Source organism: Gavia stellata, chromosome 10 (genome assembly GCF_030936135.1).
Source record: "Gavia stellata isolate bGavSte3 chromosome 10, bGavSte3.hap2, whole genome shotgun sequence".
Lineage (NCBI taxonomy): Eukaryota > Metazoa > Chordata > Aves > Gaviiformes > Gaviidae > Gavia > Gavia stellata.
In genome coordinates this window covers 12,591,098-12,618,343 of record NC_082603.1, presented here as the reverse complement: position 1 = coordinate 12,618,343, position 27,246 = coordinate 12,591,098, and the positions used below count along the sequence as shown (strand labels likewise).

General features: G+C 37.9%; 1 protein-coding gene across 2 annotated transcripts in view; it reads right to left on the bottom strand.

Moving 5' to 3' along the window:
- Positions 1 to 27,246, bottom strand: part of VAV3 (vav guanine nucleotide exchange factor 3) — a 172,925-nt gene that overhangs the window by 92,050 nt on the left and 53,629 nt on the right. For both annotated transcript variants that reach the window (XM_059821822.1, XM_059821821.1), the window contains exons 3-11: positions 17,290 to 17,348; positions 16,359 to 16,424; positions 13,339 to 13,447; positions 9,253 to 9,345; positions 9,082 to 9,150; positions 5,634 to 5,737; positions 3,494 to 3,593; positions 2,010 to 2,105; positions 282 to 350 (exon numbers count right to left, since the gene is read on the bottom strand). In XM_059821822.1, the coding sequence (XP_059677805.1) occupies positions 282 to 350; positions 2,010 to 2,105; positions 3,494 to 3,593; positions 5,634 to 5,737; positions 9,082 to 9,150; positions 9,253 to 9,345; positions 13,339 to 13,447; positions 16,359 to 16,424; positions 17,290 to 17,348 (765 nt within the window). The remainder of the gene's footprint in view (positions 1 to 281; positions 351 to 2,009; positions 2,106 to 3,493; positions 3,594 to 5,633; positions 5,738 to 9,081; positions 9,151 to 9,252; positions 9,346 to 13,338; positions 13,448 to 16,358; positions 16,425 to 17,289; positions 17,349 to 27,246) is intronic.

Below are 27,246 nucleotides of genomic sequence, written 5' to 3'. Positions count from 1 at the left end.
ATCTCATTATATGACAGCAAACTGATGTATAAGTAAAATGAAATAAGGAAGATTCCATTTCATAAACCCTGCACTTCAGAAAACTACTGAACCCACTTCCCAGACTTGAGCAAAGCCTTCAACTATATACTTGCCCTGACATACTTGTAAAGCTCATAGTGACCTGTGAAAACATGTTTGACCTGCTGTGAAGAACATAATCTCCTCCAGGAAATACAGTTCTGAGCTACCATTTTAACTGCCAACGAAGGCATAAATACTTCATTGCCATGAATACTTACCTTCATTGCATCAAGTGCCAGTTTTAGATTTGCCTTCTCCATGTGATCAGTAGTGTGCTTTACCAGCTCCTGTGGACAGAGCAGTTAAAGATTTTCACCCACTGTCTGTCAGTTTATAAACAGAAGTTGTCATTGCTCATCCCCAAACCCACCACCCCCAAAAAAAGAAAAAACCCAGACCAGAAAACACAACCCAAGAATTCACATTTTCATCCCCATAGTGAGCACCCTATAACTGAGTGGGGACTACTGCAAACAGATAATTGGCAAGTGTTTAACAACGACTGCTATACAGCATAAACACTGGCTTCAGCTGATAATGAACCAACATTAGAAGCTAATTTGGTCTGTCTACCACTTAAAACTTGCCAATCAGATCATTACTGTATGTTCAATGCTGAAAGCACAGGTAAACACTTGACTTCATTTGCACATTACTATATGGTATATCACCTCATTCCAAAGCATGCACTTGCCTCAGAGAGGGATGTATGATGGCAATAAAATCTCAGCTAAACTGTGCAACTGCTTAAAAGAAGTCACTGTCTCATTATGCCTAAGATAAGGCTGACTCAAAAGACATATTTAAATCAAATGTAAATGTTTAAAGAATTTTTTTAGCCACTTCACATATGGAAAATAAAGAGGCTTTTTTGGTTTTTATGAAGTGAAAAAGTAACCTCTTGAGAAAGCAGGTTATTTCTTCTTTATAATTTGAGAAGAGAATTATACATTTCAGCTAACATAATAACTTGCTAAAATCCTAGGAAATAAGTATTTATACTTCACATTACAATTCTAACAATTTACTGGATTTTTTCCTTTCAATGTCTATAAAATATTTCTTTCTTGTACGTTGTATACTATAGCGTCAGGCATTAGAGCATAGCGACATATTGTAGATCATCTTTTCATAATATACGGATTGATTATAAAATTATGACTCAGATCTCATTAGTTTTTTTTTTTCAAAAAAAGCAGTTGTACCACTCATTTTGGTTTTTCCAGTTTTCCAGTGATCAAAATATTGATGACTCATTTATAGAAATATTTCAAAAATTTTAATATTACAGAATGCATATTGCTCTGCAGAGTGAAAATTATGCTTCACATACAAGTAGTAGATCTTTTGAAAATGACATTTCACAAGCATCAGCAGGGCTGACAGTCTAATACAGTAATATATTTCTTTGCAGCTGAACTAATGAGTCTCCTGGCACAGCTATCAAATTAAATTTATAAAGACTCTCCACCCTTATTACAGGACTAACTGCAAAAGCTAACGCTTTGTGGGTTATAACAAGAAGCATTTCAAAATAAATATGGCTTGATTGTAATTTATGACAGCTAAGTAGCATCTTAAAAGTATGCTGTAAGTACGTCCAGCTTCCTCTTTTAGGGGGTAATGGTTCACATTTCAAAGTACCATGATTATAGTTTGGTACTACTAACCATTTTAAACATACCAAGAATGAGAAGTGAAGATACTGAGGAAACAAATGTGGTTTATTCTTTTTTTCCCCAGATATGCTTCAGCTCTGAGGAATGATCTCTGTAAGAAAACCCGCACTTTACTGACTTTTATTTTATAACAAATCAGCCTCAAATCTATGGAAAAGTCAATCACCTCCCTTTGACAAAGACCTTTAGCTCTCATTCTTACAATCCACTGATAATAAACAATCACAATTTTGCTCTCAGCCCCCTTAAATTTCAAAAATAAAGTACCTGGAGCAGTAGGTGATATTTTAGCACTCTCTGCATTGGAACCACTAAAAGATCCCGCAACGTAAATTTCCCATTATTGGCCCTCTTGGAACATTCCTAGTTCAAAGCAGAAGAAACAGTAAGACAAGAGAGTTAGAAAATAAAAATATTCAAGTGATATATATGAAAATTCAGTGATATATGGGCCAAGAAACTATATTAAGCTTGAGATGAAGCATATCAACAAAACAAAAGGAAACAGCTGATATGGCAATAATAGCTAAGCAAAAGACTTGTTCTTAGGTATTTCAACAGCATAAGAAAGAGAGAATAAACATCAAAGACAACAGAAATTAGGCATTCCATTGAATTAAAAAAAAAGACATTGCCTATAAGCACAGCGAAGGCAGCAAATATTACACCTATCTTAAAAAAAAGCAAATGATAATCTTGGAAACTACAGGCTAATCAGTCTCACTTCAGCCCCTGCAAAAATTACGGAGCAAGTTCTCTTGGAACCAATTTCTGGGCATATGAAGAAGGTGACTGGGAATATCCAGCATGGATTTACCACAGGTAAATTAATGCTTGACCTACTTGACTGCTTTCCATGATGAAATGGCTAGATCTGTGAATGGGTGGGGAGAGTCTACCTTGAATTTTCCAAGGCTTTCAGCATCATCTCCCACAGCATCCTGATATCCAGGCTGGGATGTTATGCTCCAGATGAAAGAACTACCAAGTGTACGAAAAACTGGCTAGATCATGAGGCTCAAGAAGAGCAGTGACTAATGTTTCCTACACTATCTGATGGACAATTCCAAGTAGAGCTCCTCAGGGGTCTGTCCAGGGACCCCTCCCATTTAGTATCTTTAGCAATGATCCGTAGGAAAAGACAGAGGGACACCCACAGCAAGTCTGAAGACAACACGAGATTGGAGGTGCAGCTGACACTCTTCAGGGCACGTCCACCTGGAACCTCACATGAAGGCAGTAAGGATGAAGGCAAAGTCCTTTACCTGATATGCACTAACCAGGGACACACTAACCCTGAGGGCTGACCAGCTAGGGGGCAGCTCTGCTGGAAAGGTCCCAGGCATTGTGGCAGACAGTAAGCCCTGTGAGGTTGTGGGACCAGGGCTTGTTCAGCCTAGAGGTCCCTCCCAACCTGAGTGATTCTGCAATTCTCTGTTCTCAGCTGAGATGTCACAATAAACAGAAGGATATCGCTGATGATCACTTCCCAAAAAAAACCCTAACCCTACTGATGTCAGTGGCAAAAATCCATTCACTTCACTGCCAGGATGTGTACCACAACAACTCACATACTCATTTGATCAGGGGGTCCAAAAATATGAAAAGGAAGAGAAACACATTCACGTATCAGTCCAGCCAGTTTTTCATCACAAAGTTTTTGACTTGGATGAAAGCAGGGCATATTCATAGAAACATGTGTGGTTTTTATATATATATATGTATATATACACGTTAAAAAATACTGATACCTCTAACTTCAATTTAACATCTTCTTTTGTCTTAGAGATGTTGTCTAAGCATGATATCGCTATCTCCACTTGACTGCAGTACTGTCCATAAATTACCAATCTAAATCAAAGCAAGAGATAAAGAATAAAAGCAACATTTGCTTATTTAAGAACAATCCTTGATCATTTTTCACAAACACATTGTTAACAATCCTCCTTTCAAAAGGAGCAGTGCCTAAATAAGCAAGGATAGGATTTAGCCACAGACTTCAATGGGCAGCATGAATACAAGGAAGAATATTCAGGAGAATACAACTTTGATCTACCTTCAAAATGCTGCAAAATCATTGCAATTTCCTTTAATATTCAACATGTATATGTTCTGATAAATACAGGACTCATTAAAAAGCAGCATAACTGCTGTCTAACAGAACCAACAGTCTGTAATATTTACAACACTGTAGATTTCCAAGTTGTAATGAATAAATTCTGCAACCCAGGCTTAACAGGATTAATTACAGCTATCCTGTAAAGAACTTCTAGGTTACCCAAACTGGTCCATCTCCAACAGTTTCTACCAGGTTATATCCTGTGAGCTCTCAGATCAAAATAACAGTGTATGAAAACTCAAGAAATTTTCAACAGTTGTCAAGGGCAGCAATGCTTCTTGCAGGAGCCTGGTTTTATGACAGGAGTTTCTTGCCCCTGTTTGAAATGCTTATTTCTGCTAGTCCCATTGCAAAGAGTGCTGTTTCCCTTCACCTTTTCATATGTTTTTGCGGTGATTCCTTCTGTATGCCTCAAATCCCTTTTTTGGGGGTTGCCATGAGCTTTCCATTGGGGTCTCCTAAATTTCTTTTTCTCTTGCCTGATTTTTTTTTTTTAATTCTTTTTTCACAATTAAAGCAATGATACTGATTTAACACTTACCACTTCTGATGACTTTTAGTTACTACATAGTTAAGACACTAAGTCTACCTCCATCTGTTTCCTTTTTGTATAATATAAACTTGAGGTTTCTTCTCAGTGTCCTTTGCTCCCCTTTTAGCACACATTTCAGAACTACTTTTGAAAGATAAGCATTTTCCAAAACAATTTCTTGTGCCCTTATTCCCTCCTACAGCAGCAGAAAGTCTAACAGCCTGGGAAATAACTATGTCCTGCTCCAACATAAAAGCTGAGATGGAGGATCTCTGAAGGCAAGACTGTTTATGGGCAGCCTGGGACAGCCTCCTCCCTCAGAAAACAACTCTCCTCTCTAACATTTTCCTGATGCTGCTGTCCAATTTCTCACAAGCCTGTTATTACTGCAACAATCCTCCTTCACCATCACCTTCAAGCAAATCCAATTAGCTCCCACAGGTCTTTCCCACTCCGGTCCAGAAGGAACTAATTTTTAACCACAACCCAAGGGTTACTTGAAGGTAGGTCAGCACTATAGCCCACAGTACAAGTGTTTTTCAGCTAAGTACCACAGGCATATAAGTTCATTTATACAGTCCAACAGCTGTTCAGTGCTGGCAGAAAAAAAAATCTGAAAAGGTTGGTAAAAAAAATTGGCAATTAGCCTACAGGGCATGGCATGCTGCCACAGCTGTCCTGTTACCAGCTTGGCTGTTTTTCACAGCTTGAAGGTAGAGCATGTTTGCTTTACTGTCACACCTTTGACTGCAGAGTAGAGTAAGACCCTAATCTCTTCTCTCTTCTCTTTTACACCTGCTTTCTCTTCTTTTAAGTTATGACCTTTTCTGTTTTCTTTAACCTGGAATACCCTTAATATATATCCTTGCCTTATTTTGCCCCTTCTTCCCCTTTTATAACATTTTATCTGTTAAAAAATACAGGTACATGCTACAAAATACCTGGGATTACTTGCATGAAAAAAATGCTGTGCAAAAAAAGCTATTTAATTTTTGTTCAAAATATAGATGTTACCTGTTTATGTAACAATATTACCAAAACTAGGGGTAAGAAAAGGGAGGGCTCATACAGCAATAGGTTCCATCTTGACTTCCAGGCTCAAAACACCAAATACTAGCTTAATAAATATACCGACATCGAATTCAATCCTGTTTCAGAAATATTCAAACAAAAATATGGTAAAATACTTTAGTGAATTGAGCATAGATAATCACAATTAGTAAGAGTGCACAAATCTTACCTTTCCTTGTAGTTAATAAAAATTTGATACAGGTTCTGATCATTTTTGTTAACAATGGAATCATTGATGTCCTGTGTTAGATTCCTGTGAATTTTCACCAAATCCTTAAAAACAGTAATGAGGGGGGGAAAGGTTTTTAAAAACAGAACAACTTAAAGCTTTGACTATAAAAATACATTATTTCATGTTAGATCCATTAATTTCAAAAAATTGTAAAACAGATCATTTGAGAATAGAACCTCATTTCAAGGTTTGCCACATCTTCCATATAGTGCGACAAACTAAACTCCAAGAACTACCTATTAGAGACTAATTTATTCTAGCTTGGAACGTGCACTCTTAATTCATCTTCATTTTATAATGATAATTCTAAAATTAAGCAAGTCAACTAAATGCTTTAGTGACAAGATAAAGTAATGATTCATGTCCCTGAGCTGTGAAAAATTAGTTTTGTACATTACATTGGTCAATTAGTGATGTTCTAGTGCTAAGTTAACTGCAATCATAATGACTTTCCCAATACAGCAGGCAACTAATGGCTGAAAGGCAAGAATATTGTGGAAAGATTTGCTCCCTGAGTACAGTAGCAACTCACCTTACTTGTTCACTGTTATACAAAAGTCTGTAAGCAACTACAGAAGATTACATCAGCCTTAATACTATATGAATACTGTCAGAGAATTCACAAAAAATTAAGTCAAAACAGGTTAAAAGGTTTTGAAATCAGGATAACTGACTGTAAGCGGTGTACAGACAACTGCAATGAAAAATAAAAGACTGTTTAAAAAAAGCCATTGAAGACAATTTAATGCAGTAAACGATGCACTACAAAAATAATATGCAATATTGAGTTGTGAACTAAGTGAAAACATTTCACTTCACGCTGATGAAAACTAGGAATACACATAAGGTCAATCATCACATCACAGATAAGAAAGCAAAAACTTAAAACAGATCAAATGCGGTTGTTAGCAACTGTATGGCCATATCCTCAGAATCTTAAGTTGCAGCAGACAAAGACATTATTAACAGGAATGCTTCCCGATTAATATATTGCAGGAGCACACTTTTCTCAGGAGCACACAGGGACTCAACTAAGCAAGACCCCAGAAAAACAGCTTAATGCTAAGAGGACAAAATGTCTTTTTGAGCTTCTATCTCCAATTCAAAGTCAAATTTTAAATTAAACTGATGTTAACATCATTAGACGTTAATGAAAGTTCCAACACTGCAGTATCTGTTACACATACTTCCATCTCTCTTTCCCTCTGTATGGCCATATATACGTCTCAATTTAAATGCATGCAAAGGTGTACATAAAAATGTACCCATATGTGTGCACACGTATATACAGACAGATGTACATACAAATGCATATATATGGACATATATATGGACATATATGTACACAGATACACTCACAAATGTAGAGCCATACATACATCTTATAGGACAGAACTTTTGAAACCTGAGCACTAATGAAAGGCACTGTCTCTAGACTGGCGAGTAGTTTGGGGTGGTGGGTTTGTGTTGTGTTTTGGGTTTTTTCTTAAAAATAAAATAAGTTTTTACATCAGCAGATTATTTTGCCCAGCAAGCATCTTCCAGAGTCTATATAAGGAATATAGCATCACCCTAAAGCACCAATCCTTCACCACAACCCTTTATACACAGGCAAATCCATCCTGTTCTGAGAACACCATACTTGCTCTCCACGTAACAGTTTGGTGTAGAGCTCTGTGTAACAGCTATTTTTAGTTTAAAACAAGCTTCCACTGCCCTCCAGCCTTCCTGCTGAGGAACTGCCGCAGAGACAAGGTCTGAGCAGACAAAGCATTTGCACATATTTTTGGCTTAGACAAGCCCTATATTTCTTTTAATGTTTTTGGATGCCTATGAAATGTTACTGGAGTCAGAAATAAGCACCATCTTCTAACAGCGGAATACTGAACGCTGATAATGAAAAGCAAAGTAAAACAACCTAAATATAACAGTTTACTATGCGTCTTCCTAGTTTCAAATAAACAGGTTTTGTTCTTTTTACTCCTCTTATCTGATCCCCTTACCTTTCTTTTACAAGCAGTGAGTAGGCTGACCTCTCAGTTTGTACTTACAGCCCTTTTTATACCCCTGTGTAGTGCTTCACATTGGCTGGCTTTAGGTCTTTCAATGCACATAAATCAACGTGCCTGGGCACACGGAGCCTTAAGAAAGAGGTCTGCAGTAACTTACGTAGGGCACATCAGGGCCTTATTTGCAATGAATAAGAAACATTAATGTAGGACAGAATATAAATTTGTTTTCAAAAGCAAAGGTATCTCTGTGGGCAGCTGACATACTTCAAGAAGGCAAGTAGGTTACTGATATCTGTGGCAGTATTTTGGACTAATATTCAAAGGGAAGGAAATTACAGCAATTGAGATTCAGGGTAAAAACTTTAACAGTGGGACAAATATGGCAAGATGTCAGGTATCATCATCAATGTAATTGTCGTAATTTAGCTTCTGTCAGGATGGTGCTGGAACAGCAACTCAAACATTCTTACAGACCAGGTTCCCACAGAGTAAAAAAATCCCCAACACCTCCTCCTACAGCCCTGAAAGCCTGCAGGACATGCCAGAGATGGCCAAAACAGAGATGATCTTTTACAGGCAACAAAGGTTTGATGTGACCCATGGGCCACACTCTGGGGACCCTTTCCTTACAGCCTGCCTCATAAAAGAACATTCCTTTCATTTGTCTGTGTTGAGAGAGGCTTCAGACCATGTCTGATATCTTCCTTTAAAGTCAGATAAAGTAAAGACATCTGCTGAATACTTACATCAACTAAAAATATATGTAAGTTGTCATACTATTATAATTAGGCCAAAAATAAATGGAACAAAGTAATAATCACAGAAACCTTTAAGATTTCAGTCAAATAAAAAGGTGTCCTAGATACTTCACAGAGGATTTCCTTACCCTTTCCAGCACCAGATTCTGAATCCAAAACTGTGAGTTATCTTAACTTTAAAATGTCTTCAATGATGACAGAGCCAGGGTAGATACAAAGATTTGCCGAGTAGCTGTAGAAATCCTAATGAACGCACCACTCATCGTATAGTGGTAGGCAACCTAATAGGCAAAACTTTGTACCATCACTAAAATGCCAGCATATATTAGAAGATAACCCATCTTCTATAAATTATTAGCTTCTATGGGTCAAGGATACTCCAGTTTATAACCACTCACTATCTGACACGATAATACTATTTCTCTTATCCTATTCCCTCAAGCAGAAAAAAAATAAGATAGTGTGCATATCCTTTTTTATCAACTACTCCAATATCCACGTAAATGCATTGTGCACCATATTTCAAATAATAATTTTGTGCAATAACATACAACACAAATATATAATAAACAGCTATGAACCTTGTATCTGTTCATTAAATATGCAATTACTTACAGGAATGTTGATGAAAACAGTATCAAACTCTGATGCTGACAGAAACCTTTTCAATGGCACCATGAAAAACTGCAAGGAAAAAAAATGTATATATACACGTTGACTATGTCATTATATTTTCTAGACTGTTATAAAAATACATAAGTAACAATTCTAGAAGTAGTATCTTACTTTCTCTATCGATTCCAGAGTTTCAGTGTATTTCTCTTCAGTTTGCTTTATTTCAGCAAGACAACAGCTTCTTATATCATTTTCAGTATATTTCTGCAATTACAATGGAGTCAAGTTTAAGTCATTAACGGGCACCTAATGGATAACAAATGTATTTATTTGTTTAGAATTAAGCAATTAGGATAACTGCTTCCTGAAATTTTCTGGGTACTGCAGCCTGCAAAGATGATAGCAATAACCAAGAATATTTTAATGTTCAATTAGCTGATGACTTTAAGAGTTGTACTAAAATTCAGCATCAAAGGAATATTATGAAAAGTTAATGTTTAGACATAAAATGCTGAACACTCTGCATGTACTTTGGAAGCTGAAATACAAGGTCACATTTAATTTACATCCAGACAGAGAAATCTTATTTTAAACACTGAGCAGTTAATAATTCCATTAAACTTAATGGGACTAAATCATGTAAGTAACTTTGCATTGCCATAAATATTGCATTCAGTCTAATCCCTGCACTTATTTACAGTTTTTCCCTTTTAGTTCTCAAGGGGAGCTTTCTCTTCAGGCACAATATGAGTATGTCCTTGAACCAGGAAGTCCAGTGACCTCTAAGTTCAACTCTTGCATACAAATGCATGTGTCTTCAATGAGATCCTCAGATTTTTCCATGTAAACCACCAGAGTCATAGGTAACTGAAGTAATTATCAGCACAGGATTCTATAAAAATACTTTACAAGCACTCTTACTGAAGAACAGACTTACAGCGTTACAGCTTCAATAACTTGCAAATCTGATTTCAAATGAAAGAGTAAATACCTGGTAGAAGGTATGGAAGCATTCGTGTCAAGCAAGACTTAAAACATCTGGAGACATATAGGTCAGCTTGGAGACCTGACACAGTAACTGGATAGGCTTTTACAATTAAAAGCAATAATTGATCCAAAATGTTTTCTCCAAAAACAACAAAAGAAGTGGCTTAATAAGCAACAGTACTGTCACATCCTTTCTGAAGCCTGTTGATCAGTTTGTAACATCCTTCCAAGGCATCCTTCAGCATATACCCTGACTGTACCTTACCTTTTTTCACCCGGCGCAGAGAATCCACGTACTGCACATAATAGACCTGATGACTAGATGTTGCTCAAATACAGGGGGAGTCAGGACTAGAAATTTAGCACTACGGTTCTTTCCATTCAGAAAAAGACTTTTAGCTTTTGAACTTTTGTCCTCCAGGAATAGCAAAAATTCTAGACTGAAGTTTTAACAATTAGCTCCTAGTATGTTCAAGAGCTAGACTCCTTCCACCCCCTCCCTCTGCTATCAAGCTACTTGACACACCTTCTAAGCATACCACAGCAAATAGCAAGCCGCACTTAAACTGTCCATGAGCCACATACAGTTCCTATGATATTGCTTGGCCACCTATGAAGAGTGGGAAATATATTCCTGCCACCTAAACTAGATGCCAAGTTGCAAATCATACAGGCACATAAAGCTTCGTCACCGTTCGCACTTCTGTTTGCTGTTTTGACGTATCTCCTTTAACCTTCTCTCTGTCTCCATATGACTCTACAAGCAGCTCCTGCAACTGGAACATGGCTTTTCACTCTTATCTACCAGGTGTTGCGTTATCTCAGAAATTACTCTTTAAAGCCCAATTGGTGCAGTTATTAATTTTCCCACAACACACATTAAAGTGCCATCCTTATCAGCTGCAGACAGAAGCAACCATTTCACAAAAATACAGTCTGTCAGTATCAGTAGAAACGTACTTTGTGATCTGATGGTCGGCCTCATCTCAAAATCTATCATTTATTCCCAAATTCTTTGGCAGGGGGAAGCAGGCACTGCCATAGTTAACCATAGTGAATTAATCTCAATAATGTATTAGAATTTGACATTATTCAGGCTTTAACTAAAAGCCTTTTTTTAACTAAAAGCCTTTTTTTAACTAAAAGCCTTTTTTTAACTAAAATTTTTCACCTTCACCTTTGTGAGCTCAATACTGTTCAAATTGCTTGCAGTATTTGCACCAATATAGAAGTTGTTGTACCCCATAGGAGTTTATATCCATTTGCAAAATGTGGGGGGTTGCTGTTCACCAGCTTTCATATGAGCAATGCAAGCAAAATCCTGGGATTCTGCTTAAAAGAATTCACTTCAGTTTTGTGCTCACCTAACCCAAACAGATCATTCCCACAGGAACTTCTGGCAGAAATGAACATGTTAATTTTTGATCTGTACCACAAACTTCTAGAATGTAAGTGCAATAAACAAAAGGAGAGAGGAAATAAGAAATAATGTGCAAATACCAGTACAAGTGAGAAAAATTGCCTTTGAAGGTCAGCTACTGCTAGAGAAAATGTAGGTGAACAGTTTACTTCACAAGATACTTATGATAAATCAAGGATGAGGGAGATGCAAAGCAATTTTTTTAGCTGTTATTGGACACTCTGAAAAGTATTGGGTTCTTCTAAAAGTCTACTTGAAGACTGTCCTGTGCTAGTGTTTTTTTATATGCAAGGAATTCTCATGTAGGATTCAAATGAAAGAACTGCACAAAATAGTCATGTTAGCATGCAGTGTATTTATAAACCTGAGAGGAAATTATCACAAACCAGAAATAATTACCACATTCCAGAAAGCTGTCACAGCAAAACAATTGTAATGTCTCCACTCACTGCATGTTGCAGAAAAAATATTTTGCTGTACCATGTTTTCAATTTTCATTTACTTTCTATAACAAACAAATACAAGTCTGTTCAAGCCGAAGTATCTAGGCTAAAATTAGAATGTGAAAGTTCGATTGCTATATTAATGATTTGCTAGAAACACGGATATACGAGAGTGACATTTACAACAGGAAAGAAAGAATCAGAGAAAGTTTACACAGTACCAACTGCCAGAGATTACCAACTGTTACGGTTGAAGAAAAAAAAAAAAGCCACCCACACTCATTATGTGAAACCCAGAACTTAACGCATTTTGAGTTTCAGTATAAAATAAAAACTCAAAACAAGATCGCCGTAAAGATTTCCTATGATTCAAACACTTTTCTGAAACATCCTGCCTGCAAGTGAACGTGACTTCATTAGATATAAAAGTGTTTCTTCAACCGAATTTTTTATTTGGTTTTCATTGCATGACCTAAAATTTAAGAGGTAAACAAAATTAAGCAAAATGTGAAAAACTAACATAACTTTCTGCTTATCTCATCCTTAATTTATATGCATTACCTGTAGAATTTTGTATTAACAGAAAAACAGGCTTGAAAACAATATTGTCACACTCAAAACAACAGAGATTAAAACAAGGCAATAATCTTCCCAAAGACAAGATAGTGGTGACTTTAGGGAATCACCTACTGTGATTTGTGTTCTCTGCTTTTACAGTAATTGTACTGAAAAGATACACAAGGTGTGAAAAGAAAAAAATGAAATCTTTAGACTTCTTCATGTAACTATATTACTAAAAAACAATTTGGAAAAGTAGAAGCAAGTTTCCAACTTAAGATAACAGGAAGCATAATATAGCCTCCTGTCAATACAGACGAGGAAAACGACTGTCCTAAAAAAACATATCCTGTCATGGCCACAGACTAACGTTTTCCAGATCAGAAAGCACATCTCTGAGGAAAGGCAGGCAGGTACATTAGGGTTTCTCCCATTTAGCAAGTAAATTTTATTGCCTAAGTGTAGATTTTTTCCAAGACAGTTTTGAAAACTGACCATGGTACTTTTATATGATAAAGTAAATAAGCTACTTATCCCATTCTCAGCAAGACCAACCTAATGATCAACAAAAACCTACGTGGTTGAATAAGCAGGAATTTCATTGGTATGAAAACAGTTATCAGTTATCCTTGTTAGATTAGTTGTCCAAATTATGGCTGAAACAACAGCGTTTCACAAAAAAAGCCTGCGACGTCTTACATAGGAGATATGCACTGCACATGACAACAACTGAGATGCAACTGAGTGAAGTTTCAGTGAAACTAGCTATAAAGAGATAATTTCACAAATATTAACTTTCAAAAATATAACTGCTATTGTTCAAAAATAGCTAGGAATTGGAAAACATACAGGTTGCTGTGCTGCTTCATCTTTCATTAGGTCTTCATAAACCTCCCCACCTTCATCTTCTCCATAGACGCAATCGTACAACTCCTCATCTTCATCAACACCAGTTTCACTGAAAGGAAAAAGGAAAAGACAATTAAAAAAAAGCTGTGCAGCATAGGCGAATTGCCATCAACTCTGCAAGGGACCACTCCTCATAAGAAAAGATTTCTACAGTAAGCAAACAGATTAATAGAACTATCTAATGACAAGAACTCATTAAGGGAAATTAAGTCCATTAATTTTCTTTCCTCAACGCATTTAAAATTTGATTGTATGAAATCAACACAACACCGAAGAATGCATGAATTTAGAACCACACAGGAACTAAACCAGGAACCAAAAGCAACTTGTCATGAGGTACTGTCCAGCTGTTCTCTTCTCTTCGTCCCTTTTTCCACCACATCTAGTGAAGAGGAGCTGCCTCTCCTTACTGCCTGGCATCCCACTGCACTGGGATGTGAGTCACTGGTACGGGTACCCTTCCTGCTGAAAGAAAAGTTTATCTGGGGTAAAATACACTGAAGACTGCAGAGCCAGCAGCTGAGAGTCTGTACCTCCACACCATAAGCCAGTATCTTGATCACCTCATGGCAACCTTCAGCTACCCAAAAATGAAAAAGCAACCTTTCAAACTGAAAATCAGACAGTCCACCAAAACAGAGAATGCACAAGAAGTGTCCTCCTATTACCGAGACTACAGAAATACCTCAACATAAAGTCAATGCTCAACTCTACCATCAGGCGATTCAGCTTCATTAGAGTCAGTCCTGCTGGAGTTTTGCCTACTTTGCACTAGGACCATATCAAGCCCGTATCTCTTTCAGTCGTATTTCTTAGGATATGTCTACAAAAGAACTCTAAAAGATATTGAAAGTAGTCCAGCCATAACAATACAGAGACTTGATCAGATATCCTGATAACTTTGAGATTTTTGTTGTTGGAAGACAACACTGAAATCCTACAGAGTAAAAAACAAATTGAGGATCAGTCCACTAGAACTGGGAAGGATGACCATTTCTGTAAGTGGATGGTCAATACTCAAGAACAGGACATCAAAAGCTCTACTGGCAGAGACTAAAGATTTCAAAGTAATCAAAATGAATGAGCATTGCTACCAACACAGCCGCCACACAGACTACTTGGAAATGCCAGACAAAAATCACTATGTCTATAGTCAGGACTATATACAGAAACCAAGTGATTTTTTTATTTCTCATTAAATATGTATCATCTTTTTTGTTGTTGTTTTAATCAAGGACATCAGAAGGATAAAGTAAGCAGGCGTTAGATGTTTCAATAGGTGGAATGATTAAAAAAAAAATATTTGGGGGATTCAACAGCAGACAGAAATTGCTCACATCCCTTCCTTTTCCAACAGATACCATGCCCCAGGAGAGCTAGAAAGCTCAGGTGCTCCAGGTTAGTCTAACATTTCAGCAGCCTGCACCAGTGATGATGCTGTGCTAGCATTTCACATTAAACACTAGCAGCTGCGTCAGATGCAGCACACATACACTCCATTTTACCATCTATGCTCCAGGGAACAAAAGCTGTCAAAAAGGCAGAGCAAGGATAGAAACATTTAACTACGACAGCTCTTTCTGACAGAAAGCCTTAAATTCATTCTAAATTCCCTAGACACCATTTAAACTCAAGGACAATTAGATTAATTTTAGTCAAATACACTTACTAATTAAGATAAACTAAAAAATGTGGGCCATTTGCATCATTCACTGGCATTTTTGTTTCTTATGAAGAGAGCACTTCTTGAATTGCTTCCTCCACAACTGAGACAGCATGTAACTGTGAAATTTCAGTGAATAATATTTGTAATTTGATGCAAAAGAAGAGCTATGAATCTCAATTTCTTTGGTATGATTTGTTAACTTTTTTTTTTAATTAAAGACTGTCTCCCAGTACTGAATTTAGACACCTATTTAAGAACGGATAGAAATACTATTTTCAAACAGTGCTAATGCCACCACATCTAACAGATGAGGACATCACCTCTAGCCCACCTGGGTCTCAGAGGAGACTGCAACTCCTACCTTCTGCACATTCAGCTACACAGAGTGAAAAGCAGCTATCTGTGAGACAGCCAGTCAGCTGCAGGAGACAAGGCAGAGCTTTGCAGGGAAGGTGATAATTCAAGCAATGCCAACCATGGTGGAATTTCCCTTCTTTATAGGCAGTAAAGAAACAAATCCACCGTGTGAATGGCAGCTACTTCACCACATCACAGCGAGTGACATACAATGTGGCCAGAGCCAAGATACAGCCAGATAGGCACTAGCAAGGTGAGCTATGGTGAACTTTGAGCATTGGGACAGTAAGCTCTTGTGCAACATGATTCCTAACGGATCATGAAAGATCCTAGCCATAGGATACAAGAGTAGTTCTTCCTGACAATTTTTGTGTATTTCTCTCAGTCTGCAAAATAAAGCTGCAGTCTACCATTCAATACTATACAGTATGTTCATATCTACCTTACTTGTACTTCAAAGCCAATGTGAAAATTGGCAATAATTAATATTCCTGCAAACACTTACTCAGAGAGGTAAATGCACTCGTATGAAGAATTTCATTGACTTCAGGGAAACGACCCACTTGAATTATGATCCAAACACGCATTTTCTTTGCAAGTTCAAGACAATTTCCTTGATTCCCTTACAACTGATACTGTAATTCTATTAAAGCATTCTCATAGTACAGACGGATAATTAAAAAAATGCATTCTTGATCTACTTTGCTACCAGCACCCTCTATGAAACATGCTTCCTTACATATACAAATGTATTACAATCATTCAGATAAGCCTTCATAATTAATTCTTCCTGGTCAGCATAATGGCTAACAAAATCTTTTTAAATTAAATAAATATCCCATTCTTATTAAAAGTATGTGTTCTATAACATCATATAAGTAATAGCATGCAACTGAAAGCCAAAATCTTTTAATTTAACTAAAGATTTACAACATACTCTATTAAATCAGGAAGACCTTTGTAGACATCTTCATCATCAACGCTTTCTTCTGTAGGGAAGGGCCTATAGAAAGAAAAATAGCATGAATTATAGACAGCAGTAGTCCAGTCACATAGTGGGTTTTTGTTTGGTTTCTAAAATTTTCACACTGATTACTGTATGTTAATGTGTTTGTACATTCCCTTCTTTCTCTGATGAACAGTATACATGTATTTAGACTTCTATATATGAATTAATACTTAACAGAATAAAAAACCCTACTGGATGTGGTTGTTATAAATCACCACTAATACACATCATAATCAGTTTTTCAACTAAGAATATTAATTACTCTTTTTAGCACAGGACATGGATTACAGGACTGGCTAAGGAATTTTGTCTGCGTCAAAAACATCATCCATTCATATATAAGACTGCTGAATCAAAAGGATGGAGAACACCAAAGCATGAAGTCTTTCACAGCCCACGATTACAGTTCACAAAGTTAGGTCTGGTCGTGGTTTTTTGGTTTCTTTTTGAAAATGAGACTCTCACAAACTTGGCAGTTTTGCTGATTTTCAGAAGGGAGAAAGAAGAGACAACCCATTTGTCTTTACATAGATCAGCAATGCATCAGCCTGCCTTACAATCCGTGTGTCACAATTACCACACGAGTTCTGTGATACTATTTGCTCATTTGTTCACCTCTTGTTTCAGTACGAGAAGTAAATGTAGTTCAGGCACTTCATTAAGTGTACCAGAGGTAGAAGACAGCCTTCGGAGCTCCTCGGAAGTCCAAAGCCTTGGTCAGCTGTCCACTGGACAATTTGGTTTACAACCAGAGAGAAGTTTTTACTGGGGAACACTGACTATACTGCCTCTAACAACTCTTCAAAGGAGCATCATGCAAGAGGCATTATTCCCACTATTCACTAGGGCAACAACATACCTTATTCCTGTGCCTATTGCAATAGGAGTGCGAGAAAGTTTTGAAAGTGTTTCTATCACCTGGAGAAGGAGGAAACAGAAACTATGATCAGTTGTAGAACAGAAGCAATAAAATATTTTGTTCTCTATTGTTTAACTATCAGCAACACCATTTCCCATCGAATGATATAAACAGACACAGAATCTGGCTATGCCAAACACTGACTGCACTGAACCTCCACGGATTTCCCATGAGCTGGTCTTCAGTGCTTTTGTACTGGGGGATGTGATGGGAGCACAAAGAGAGGAAAAGGGACATCTCTTATTTACAAGTTTTAGCACAAGTAAAAACCAATTTAAATGGATTTTAAAAAAGGTCATATATGTCACAAATTAGACATTCAATTTGCAGTTGGACCTGGATGCAACTGTAATCAAATTGTATCTTACAGACTGCACTGAATTATTTTTTTTTAATTGTAGCTCCAGAAAGAAAATCCAAAAGTATTAATTCGCGCTTTTCCAAGCACTGGCCAGAAGAGGGAGCCAAATGCCAAGTGAGCAGAAAGCCACCTTTTCAGGACTGGCTTGCAAAGGAAAGGTCAGCTCTTACTAGCCAAACAGTTACAGAAGCTGCACATTTGAGCCCGTAAACTTTGTTTATTTTTAGAAGATGGCAGCAGTCTGGAAGATCTCATTCTAAGAAAATACCTCCTTTCAGCACTCAAGGTTATACAATAAGAGAGGGAGAACATTAGGGAGGGCAGAATACATGTACATATGGTCACATACAGGGACTTATTTTGGTGTCAACTGTAATAATACAAGACCAACTTGTTCTCTGCCTAACACGTCCTCTCTGTCATAAATATTTTCTCTTATTTTGAGCACTATCAGATTGGCAAGTCTTAGTTGCTAGAGAGAGAAAAAGAGCCAAAATGACACCCTGTCAGAATTTTCGTACTTCCAATGACAAGGTCTCCCTGAACTTCCCAGAAGTTTCAGGTTGGGTCTTTACAACTTAAAGTCCATATTAAGCTGAAGTGAAATTTCCAAGAAGGTTTTTATCGGTAGTATCAAAATTCAGAACAGCAATTCTACATTCCATGGGCATGTGGGAATAATCTCTACAAGTTAAAATTGTTTGGTTTTGAAGTTCCAATTACAAGACTAACCTGACCATAAAACACAGAGTTAAAAGTACGTCTCCCAAAGGAAGGACAACGACATGTTTACACAGGAGAATGACAAAGTAAAAACCACAGAGAATAATCACTAACTACAGAGCTTAAACTGAAGTTACAAAGCCTCCAAAGTGAATCAGGTCCCATATGCAGATGAGCAAAATTCAGAATGAACTAAGTTATACTACTCCTGTGAAAGGAATATTTTGAGTTCATTTAAGCTGCTGTGAAAATTAATGTCACCGAAAATCTGGTTTTGCCTTACAGAAAAGTCAAAGAATAATAAAAACAAATAAATATGCTAGGAACATAATCAAAGGTGCAGGCACATTAACTCCCCTATGAACAGAAGAACTGCAATGCAGCCTCTACAGTAAGTTTTGGAAATTGTGAATAAAATTTGATTGAATAAACCATAAAGCTAATTAAAAAACTATTTCACATTAGTCAAAAGGTCAAAAAGGAAGAAAGACTCCCTTAAAAAGTCTTGCTGTTGCAGGGGAGTTCTGGTTTCTGTACCAGACAAGAACCTGCCTCTGCACACCTGCAAGAATCCCAGTGCAGGACTGCAAGGACTGCTAAGCCGCATGAGAAAAGACATTGTGGGAAGTTAACCGCAAATTCAATAGCTCACAAAATTATCTGTCCTAACAGATGGGTGAACATTGATTGGCAAAAGCACAGGAAAAGAGGTTTAACGATTATCGAAACGGGGGGGGCAAGTCTGGTGAACTAAATATCCCTTTCCTGTTTCAACACGTTATTTCCCAGCACACAGAAAATCTTTGCAAACTACTCCACCCACGCAAACCCTTTTCCTTAGAGGGATTCTCCCTTACGTAGCATAATCAACCCCAGCAGAAGTATGGCTTACTCTTTACAGCTAACTATGGTTGCTTCAAGTTAACATGAAAAATATCTGTACCAAAAAAAAAATTATGAATTTTCGGAAAATAACTAGCAAATGTTATTCCCAAAATGTACCACCAAATTACATTTCACTGCTATCAAACAAACAAACACACATAAACAAAAGCAAGGCTTACAAATTAAGAGGACTAGAAAAACTTTTTCAGGAACTGATGTGAAACCTTTATTTAAGGGAGCGGGGGAAAAAAAGGGGAAAAAAAATAAAAAACCCACATACACTGAGGAAGCCAGGAAAGCGTTTATGAGAACATGCACACAGAGAAAAGGAGAGGGAAAGGAACTACATGGCTAGAGAAAACATAAGACTACTAGTAGTTTTCACTGCTTGTAGAACAGAGAAGGTCTGGTACTGCGGGAAGAGCAAACTAGCATGCTAGGAAGCCAAAAGGCAGATTTCTGTCAAAAACTGAACACTGGATAATCCGCTAAGAAGAAAATGGTAATCATGAGAACAGCTGTCATTATCTCAGAGACACCCTGTGTTCTCCAGAAGTACATGATAAAGCGTGGCCACGCTGGCTTCACAAAAGGGGAAAGGTAATGGGCAGACATTACTATTTTTTTATTTCAGAACAAAACAATTAAGAACTGAAGACCATTAACCATCCCAGTGTGTATTTAAGATTAAAATACATAACTGAAAACAGACATAACTTCCACAAAATAAAAGGTAATACTCGTCCACTGACTGCTCCTATTAAAGCACAACTTAAAACAGCATTCTGTCAAGAAACAGAACTGTTTCTACTGAGCAGCCTTGTTCTTGCTGCTGTGGTTTCCTTAAACAATTCTGAGAAAATGTCAGGAATACTTACACAAGTAATCGTACGTGAAACTACCACTTCTGGTCAACACACTATTTCAACATCACATACGTGTAAATGTATTTGCTCGAACACGAATTGGGGCAAATTACGATTCTCCTTTCACCTGAAGTTTCAGTTCTTTGGTTCTGAGCCACTGCAGGAACTCTTAGGAGTTCCCGAATTTCTAGGTCCATGGGGAATGTTGCAGTTATGTATAGGCTGAGTTGTCAGAAAAACAATCAGGAGTTTCAATAGATATTCATAAAAGCAATCAAACTAAACCCAGCAAAACGTCTGATTTTCAACAAACTGACAAAGGAAGACTCAGGAGGTTTTCAGAACAGTTCTAGTTTGAAGCCCTATACAGTTGACGTGAGGGAAGCTATAATGTAGTGCAATTCTGAACTCCAAAATTACAGTGTACCATACACATGAAAGTCCATAACATGCAATTTAGTGCTTTTCATGTGCTTTTTTTGCATTGCTCTCTTCCTTTCAGCTGACCTTTAATCCATTTTACCCATTTAACCCAAAATGATTGCCCAGTTCTCTTCCCCAGCAAGGACAGCGACAGATGCTCCTGTACCTCTGAATGAGGCTACACTGGATCTCAGCTGAAGTGTAAAAGTACCCCTCCTTGCTTGTACAAAGTCCAGAACGGGGCTTCTATGGCTGGCACTGCTCTGCAACAAACAACTGTACAAAGGGTTGCAGGGCCTTTGCACACACGTTATCATCAAGAACAGGCAGTGAAAACTAGATACGGAGTAAAGATTTGTATTTATGTTCTGGCTAGCTAGGACACGTGAAAAAAAGAAACATTTCTATTCCAAAACATCCTGCAATGACTATATCCCTTCACACTGCAAAGCACAGTAACTCTATGACTGTCCTGCAGCCAACCTGAAATTGGGAGATGTTAGCAAGAGACTTTCAGGCATAAAAGGAAGCCCCACCTGCACCCACCTCAATAGAGCTCCTTTGCACTGACTAATGCCGTCAGACAAAGGTTAAGCAACTCTTTAGAAGTCACATCAAAGTCGCACTCGTTTCAAGAAGATGTGAACATCCAAGTTTATTTTTCAGTATACAGCCAGTTTATGCAAAATACGACATGAAAGTCAAATCTACAGCCCTGCAAGAGGAAGCGCACCTCAGCCTGTGTCCTGACAAGTGGCTCTGCTCCTCGTTCATGTTTCAGGCACAGCTGGCAAGAGCAACGGTCTCACACTACACATTAACTTTTTACTTCATGAATTACTCAAACAGCAGATTTTTTTTGGCTTGGTATTTATTATTGTTTCACTTAACTTACTGTTGTAGGTCAGACTCTCCAGTTTATGTAAGCACTTTCATATCCCTTGCTGAAACATTATATTGTAGTTTCCTGCAGTCATACTCTGCAGTAGATCACGTCAGATATTCCTATGCATTCTTACAGCAGCAGTACACTAGAGGGACTATTTTACTTCTTTCCAGAGCAGCGGTCTGTCTGAGTTTAAAATGTACTTTATTAAGTATTTTGGCAGGGGTCACTTTTTAATCTTGTTTCTTAAAAAAGAACGTAACAAATCATGCAGTTCAAGAACAGACAAAGTACATTTTAAAAGTAAATCATTTGGCAACTCACTGTCTCTCCAAACAGGCAACATTTTCTTGGTATTGACGGCTGCTGTCGGGACTAGGCCCATATTTATATTTCTGATATTTACCTAAATTGAAAACCTGAAGTGACCAACAAATGTTGATGCAACAGCTTCATAGTTTATGCCCATAAAACCTAGAAAGAGTCACTTGTGGGTTCGATCTTCAAAGCAGTTGTTCCCATGTATGCAGTTAAATCAGGACATGTTTTTCTAAGACACAGTAAAAGTCACCAAGAATTCACAATCATATTACATATCAAGTCGTTTTTTCAAAATCTGGGCATCTAGCTTAGTTTTTGGAGTGTTGCATTTTGTTGAAAACTTAGCTTTACTCCCTCCCTTAAAGCGAATTTATTTAGCAGATACACAGAAACAGATTAGCATAACAAAGCAGTTATTTGCCAATAAAAATATTTCCAATACCAACCTACTTTTTGACATGCTACTTTTAGATACACATAAGTATTGAAAGGTAGGGAGTCTTGAAATATGTACGTGCACATATTAATTATCTGGATATATACGTGCACTGCCCAGAGCTCTGGGCAGATTATGAAAAACAAAAAGCTAAAGTAAGTAGAAATCCAATGCTCCTAGAGAAAACAGAGACACATACACTCCACATCACTAGGGTAAGTCTCTCATGAGGCCAACTCCAAGCATCTTGTATTCAGGATACTTCAAAGCCAGAACTGCTACTCATGCTCACATGCTGAGTGAGTTTTCATTAAACTGCTTTCACTCATACATCAGATTGGAGAGAGGGGGAAAAAGAGAAAAGAGAAAAAGATAAATCATCATTTTGTATCTCTGTCACTCAGAAATAAGATGAAACTGCTATACATAAATATATTCTCAAATGACTTACATTAAGAAAGAAGGTTTATCAGCTACTCTGCAGTTTACCAGGCCCCGGACAACCCTGGATCAATACTTCATTGGCACAGAAAAAGCGGGGAGGAGGAACATATCTTAGTATTTTACCATAATCCAGCATTAACTTTTGAACCAGAAGACCTCTAGGAACTGTTACATTTACATTTGCATTTAACTTGGCTGACAGATGTGGAAAAGGACATGTAGCCAGACAACTCCAGGGTGATTACACAGCTGCTGATCTAATGAGCATATTATTCCAAGTAAAGGGTGTTCGTAAATGAAATTGAACATTTTCTCTCCATCTGCCTTGTTCCGGTATCGTAAGCGTCAGTACTCTGTGTTGGTTCAGGTTAGTTTTAATCAAACCACAAGCCTCTAGGGACAGAGAAAGGATAAGGGCTTTTCAAAAAAGGCAAAATAAATGAAAACTTGGGGGGGGGGGGGGGAGATGGCCCAAAAGCAAACCCTTCATTTCACATAATGGCACCTCTAAGAGGCCTTTAAAAACAAACAGTAAATTTCAAATACCAGCTATGCAAATATGCCTCTACTAAATACTGCTATGGCATACACTGAAGTGTCAAAGTCATACAGACAGAAACATGTGAAAGATGATTTACAGCCTTGGCACCCACACCAACATTTCCTTAGGATCACAACAGTCTGCAGGCCTCCAGCAGGTAGAAATGTAATAGCCTGGTTTTGATTACACAAAGCTTCACATATAGCTTAATACTGATTTTCATCTCATTCAAATAATGAAATCCAAGCTTTAGGTGTAGAGCACTGATAGCTGCAATCCAAAAGAAAGTCATAAATTTACTTTCCACCGGGGTAATCACCAGTTGCGGGATGCTGCCTGTTTCCTCACTGGCATCACCTTCAGCTACCTCAATTTTGGCATCTCTCGTTGTCCATGTCCATTCTTCCATTTCCACTGAACTACATCCTGAGGAAATACACCTGAGGACTACTCCATCCTCCTTCCCATCGAGGCTTAGTGCTGGTATAGTAGCAGCAAGGAAAACAGCCCAAATGTCCCAGGGAACCATAGCAGAGAAATTCACAACCCCGAGCCAAGGTTTTTGTGACTGACAGGAGCCTGCAAGCAACTCTGAAAAACAGTTTGAAACCAGGTGCCAAATGCTTTTATGCAGGGGGAGCAAGGGTAACTCGACTGCTGTGAAAGCTGGTTTTGGCAGTCATTCGCGTTTCCTCTGAACACGGAACCCCAGCTCCCAGCTGCAAGAGGAGACCTCAGAGGTGCTGCCGTGCTGCTGGGGGGAAGCCTGGCTGGCTCCGGGCATGCAAACCTCCACTCTTTCCCTCCTGGGCAGGGGTTACCATACACGCATTGCCCTAGGGAAGTCTCATCTTGTATCCATCTTCTCCAGTGTCTCCACAGTGTCTTCACTGTGGAAAAAGTGGCCGGAAAGTCTTCCTCCCGACAAAAAAAAAAATAGCCAAGACAAAAAACCTCCTGGGTGTTGCCTCTTTCTCTTTGTAGATAAGCGAACTACAGAGATGCAAACTGCTGAGACTTCAGAAGCCCTGGGGAATCAACAACTATAAAAGATGCAACATTTTCTCCTCTCCAAAGCCTGGTAAGGAGAGGTGAGGTGGGGAGGAGGGCAGTTTGGCACCGGGAAGGCAAGCAGAGCCAGAGAGATAAAAGAACGTAATTTCAAAAACCCACTCTGAAAGACAGAAGACGACAGATGACCTGATGTCCAGAAGGACAGGTTAAGGCTGGGCATATTTTCTCCTTTTAGTAAAAATAAAACATCTGACATTGTTAGAAATACTCAAAACTGAAGAGTTCTGTTGTTGTTTTCTTTTCACATCTCTAAATTATACCAAGCAACAGTTGATGTCATATGTTTACATTACAGACATAAAGTATCTACAGTGTTTTTCTCTAGGACAGGAGTTAAAATAAAAGCATAAATGTAGCTTCCAGCAATACGAAGGGCAGGTTGGACTCCTCGCTAACCAAACCCCTCCTCCACTCCTTTCACACACTGAACATTTTTAACATTTTAACCCTTTTATAAGGAGTGATACCTCTGATCACACAAATTCCTGAACCCGAATAGCAGGACTGGCAGATGTAGCTACATGGGACTGCACACAACTCCTAAATATTTACTTACCAAAAAAAAAAGAGAGAGAGAGAGAGAAAAGCAAAACTGAATGCTCTCCACGAATTTGTAAAACTCAATGCCACATTATTAGGACTACAATGAGCAAGTCTAATAATCAGTATCAAATTATGGACACAAATGTATACATATTAAACAAAAGTTGTGCTTAAAATCCCATTTTTTTTTTCAAACTTCAGGTCAGTGACTAAGCTACAGTTGCTAGTCCAAAAGCATGAAAGCTTCCCTAGACAGTTCTGTTCTTATAAGGAACTGAGAAAGTCCAAATTGCACAAGCAGCACAGTCCTGTTAATCCCTTGGTTCATTTCGCCCAGAAGGCTGAGAGACTCACCAAAGCAAGCAGGGGGGCAGGGGGAAGTTCTAGCAGCCGCTTCCTGTCTGCAGCTGGTGGGTTTGGTTCTATGAATACCTTCCAGCCTTCACTATACCTTCAGGGGGTTTAGGTTTGGGGGTTTTTTTTGGTTTTTGGCAGGTTTTCTGGGTTTGTTTGTTTGTTTTTTTAAGGTATTGCTTAAAGAATGACAACCTTACTTCAAGCAGTGCTGTGATACGAACAGAGCACTTGAACACTGCAGCTAATAGCATGAGTTCAGACTGCCTTCAAGGATACTACCCTTGTAAAAGACTGAGAATGAAATAGGATTTTGTTCCTTCTGGCACATTTATTACATTTCAGGTTTTGCATGGAGGGAAAAGGAATATAAGGATATGCCTAGGAATACTGCAAAACCTAGCTGCTATTAAATCATTCCAGCTCCCTTCATAGTAAACTTTATAAGGATAACCTATACAGACAAACAGCATCACTCAGCTTTGCTCAAGTGCTCACTTTCAATGCTTTGTAAACACTCTTATTGATCATACCACACTTTTTTTTAACCATATTTCATACAGCTTATAACATTAAACAATCAAGGACAAAACCACGTTTTTCCTGCATTTTAAACAGCACATTTTAATATAATCTTAATTTTTTCCCAAGTGTAAGCATCCATTTTAAAATCCTTAATGACCTAACAGTGAGATTATCAAAGGTGTTCAGACTTTGGCCGGCATATTTTTTTTTTTAATAGGAATGGACATAAATCAATGCTGTGTGGTTTTCAAAGTTACTTTTTTTTTGCCACTGTCCTTTAACAGACTTCAAAAAACTATTTTTACATGTTTGAAAAGAACAAGTAAATTCGCTAAACTGCAACCACCAGTTTGTACACTATGTATAGATTTTGGGTGTTCTTGACCTTGGATGTCTAAAATTAGCATACAAATGTTTTAAAAGGAAATGAGTGTTTTCATATTCATTATTGATTGCGCCTCAAATACTGTTGTAGGTATACGTCCTAGAGTTTAAGTGACATGTGATTTCTTCACTCCCACTGTATTATTTCACTTTAATATTTAAACCGATTCCTTGTCAATTATTGTATTAGCAAGAAACAGATTTGGAGGAGACTGCGCAATGGAGCTTTTCTTCCTCTCTTCTGCTAAAAGCAGAGGAAGATCTTTCTCTTCCTGTCTTGAGTGAACCAGTCACTGCTACACTTCTCCCTTTTCTGAATTTACTTTAACCATTGACTCTAAATTCAACTAGAGCATAGCTTTGCTAAATGGTACCAACTCACACTTGAACCATGAACTGAATTTACTCCAGTACACAATCACTGAAGATAACGATATTTATTAGGGGTAAACACACCCTGTATGTCCCCTCATTCTCTGTGAGGACAAAATTTCTCCTGCTACAGCAGGCAGTGCAAAGGGAAGTGAGCTGTTCTCTTTGATGCAATTACCCTCCAACTCACTCACAGTGGCTTACAAAACCCCAAGGCTATCTTCAAGCCTCACATTCTAAAGATATCTCTTCTGTACCTGAAGAGACAAGGGATTGCAACACTACAAAAAGATACACAGTACACAGGATGGCATCACTCACTTTTACTCTCACTGTCTTTCACTCTTATTTTAAAAATCATCACCTTTGATACAGGATTAGGAAAAAAATTATACTTGGAAGACATCCTGCAATGGAAATGGCAAAACTATCAACTTCTATTAAGAAACCTGGTAAGAGCAGTGGTTTGGTTTTCTCCCTAATAGTCTGTTCATTTAGATAAAAAGATATAACTACGCTTACTGTAGTGAAAGAAAATACAAAGTGAGATTTATGTTCTCATTATGTTTGTACCTAATTCTCCTTGAGCTGGATCCTTACACTGAAAATTACAAAATGAATGAGAGAAACTAACTTGCTAATTTTATTTGCTACTGCTTCATTATTCTCTTGCTTTGTTCCCTTGAACATGCAGCAGCTTGCAGGTTGTACTGTCTATGTATGTATCTTTCCCCTCAGAAGGAATACTGCACTTCCAAA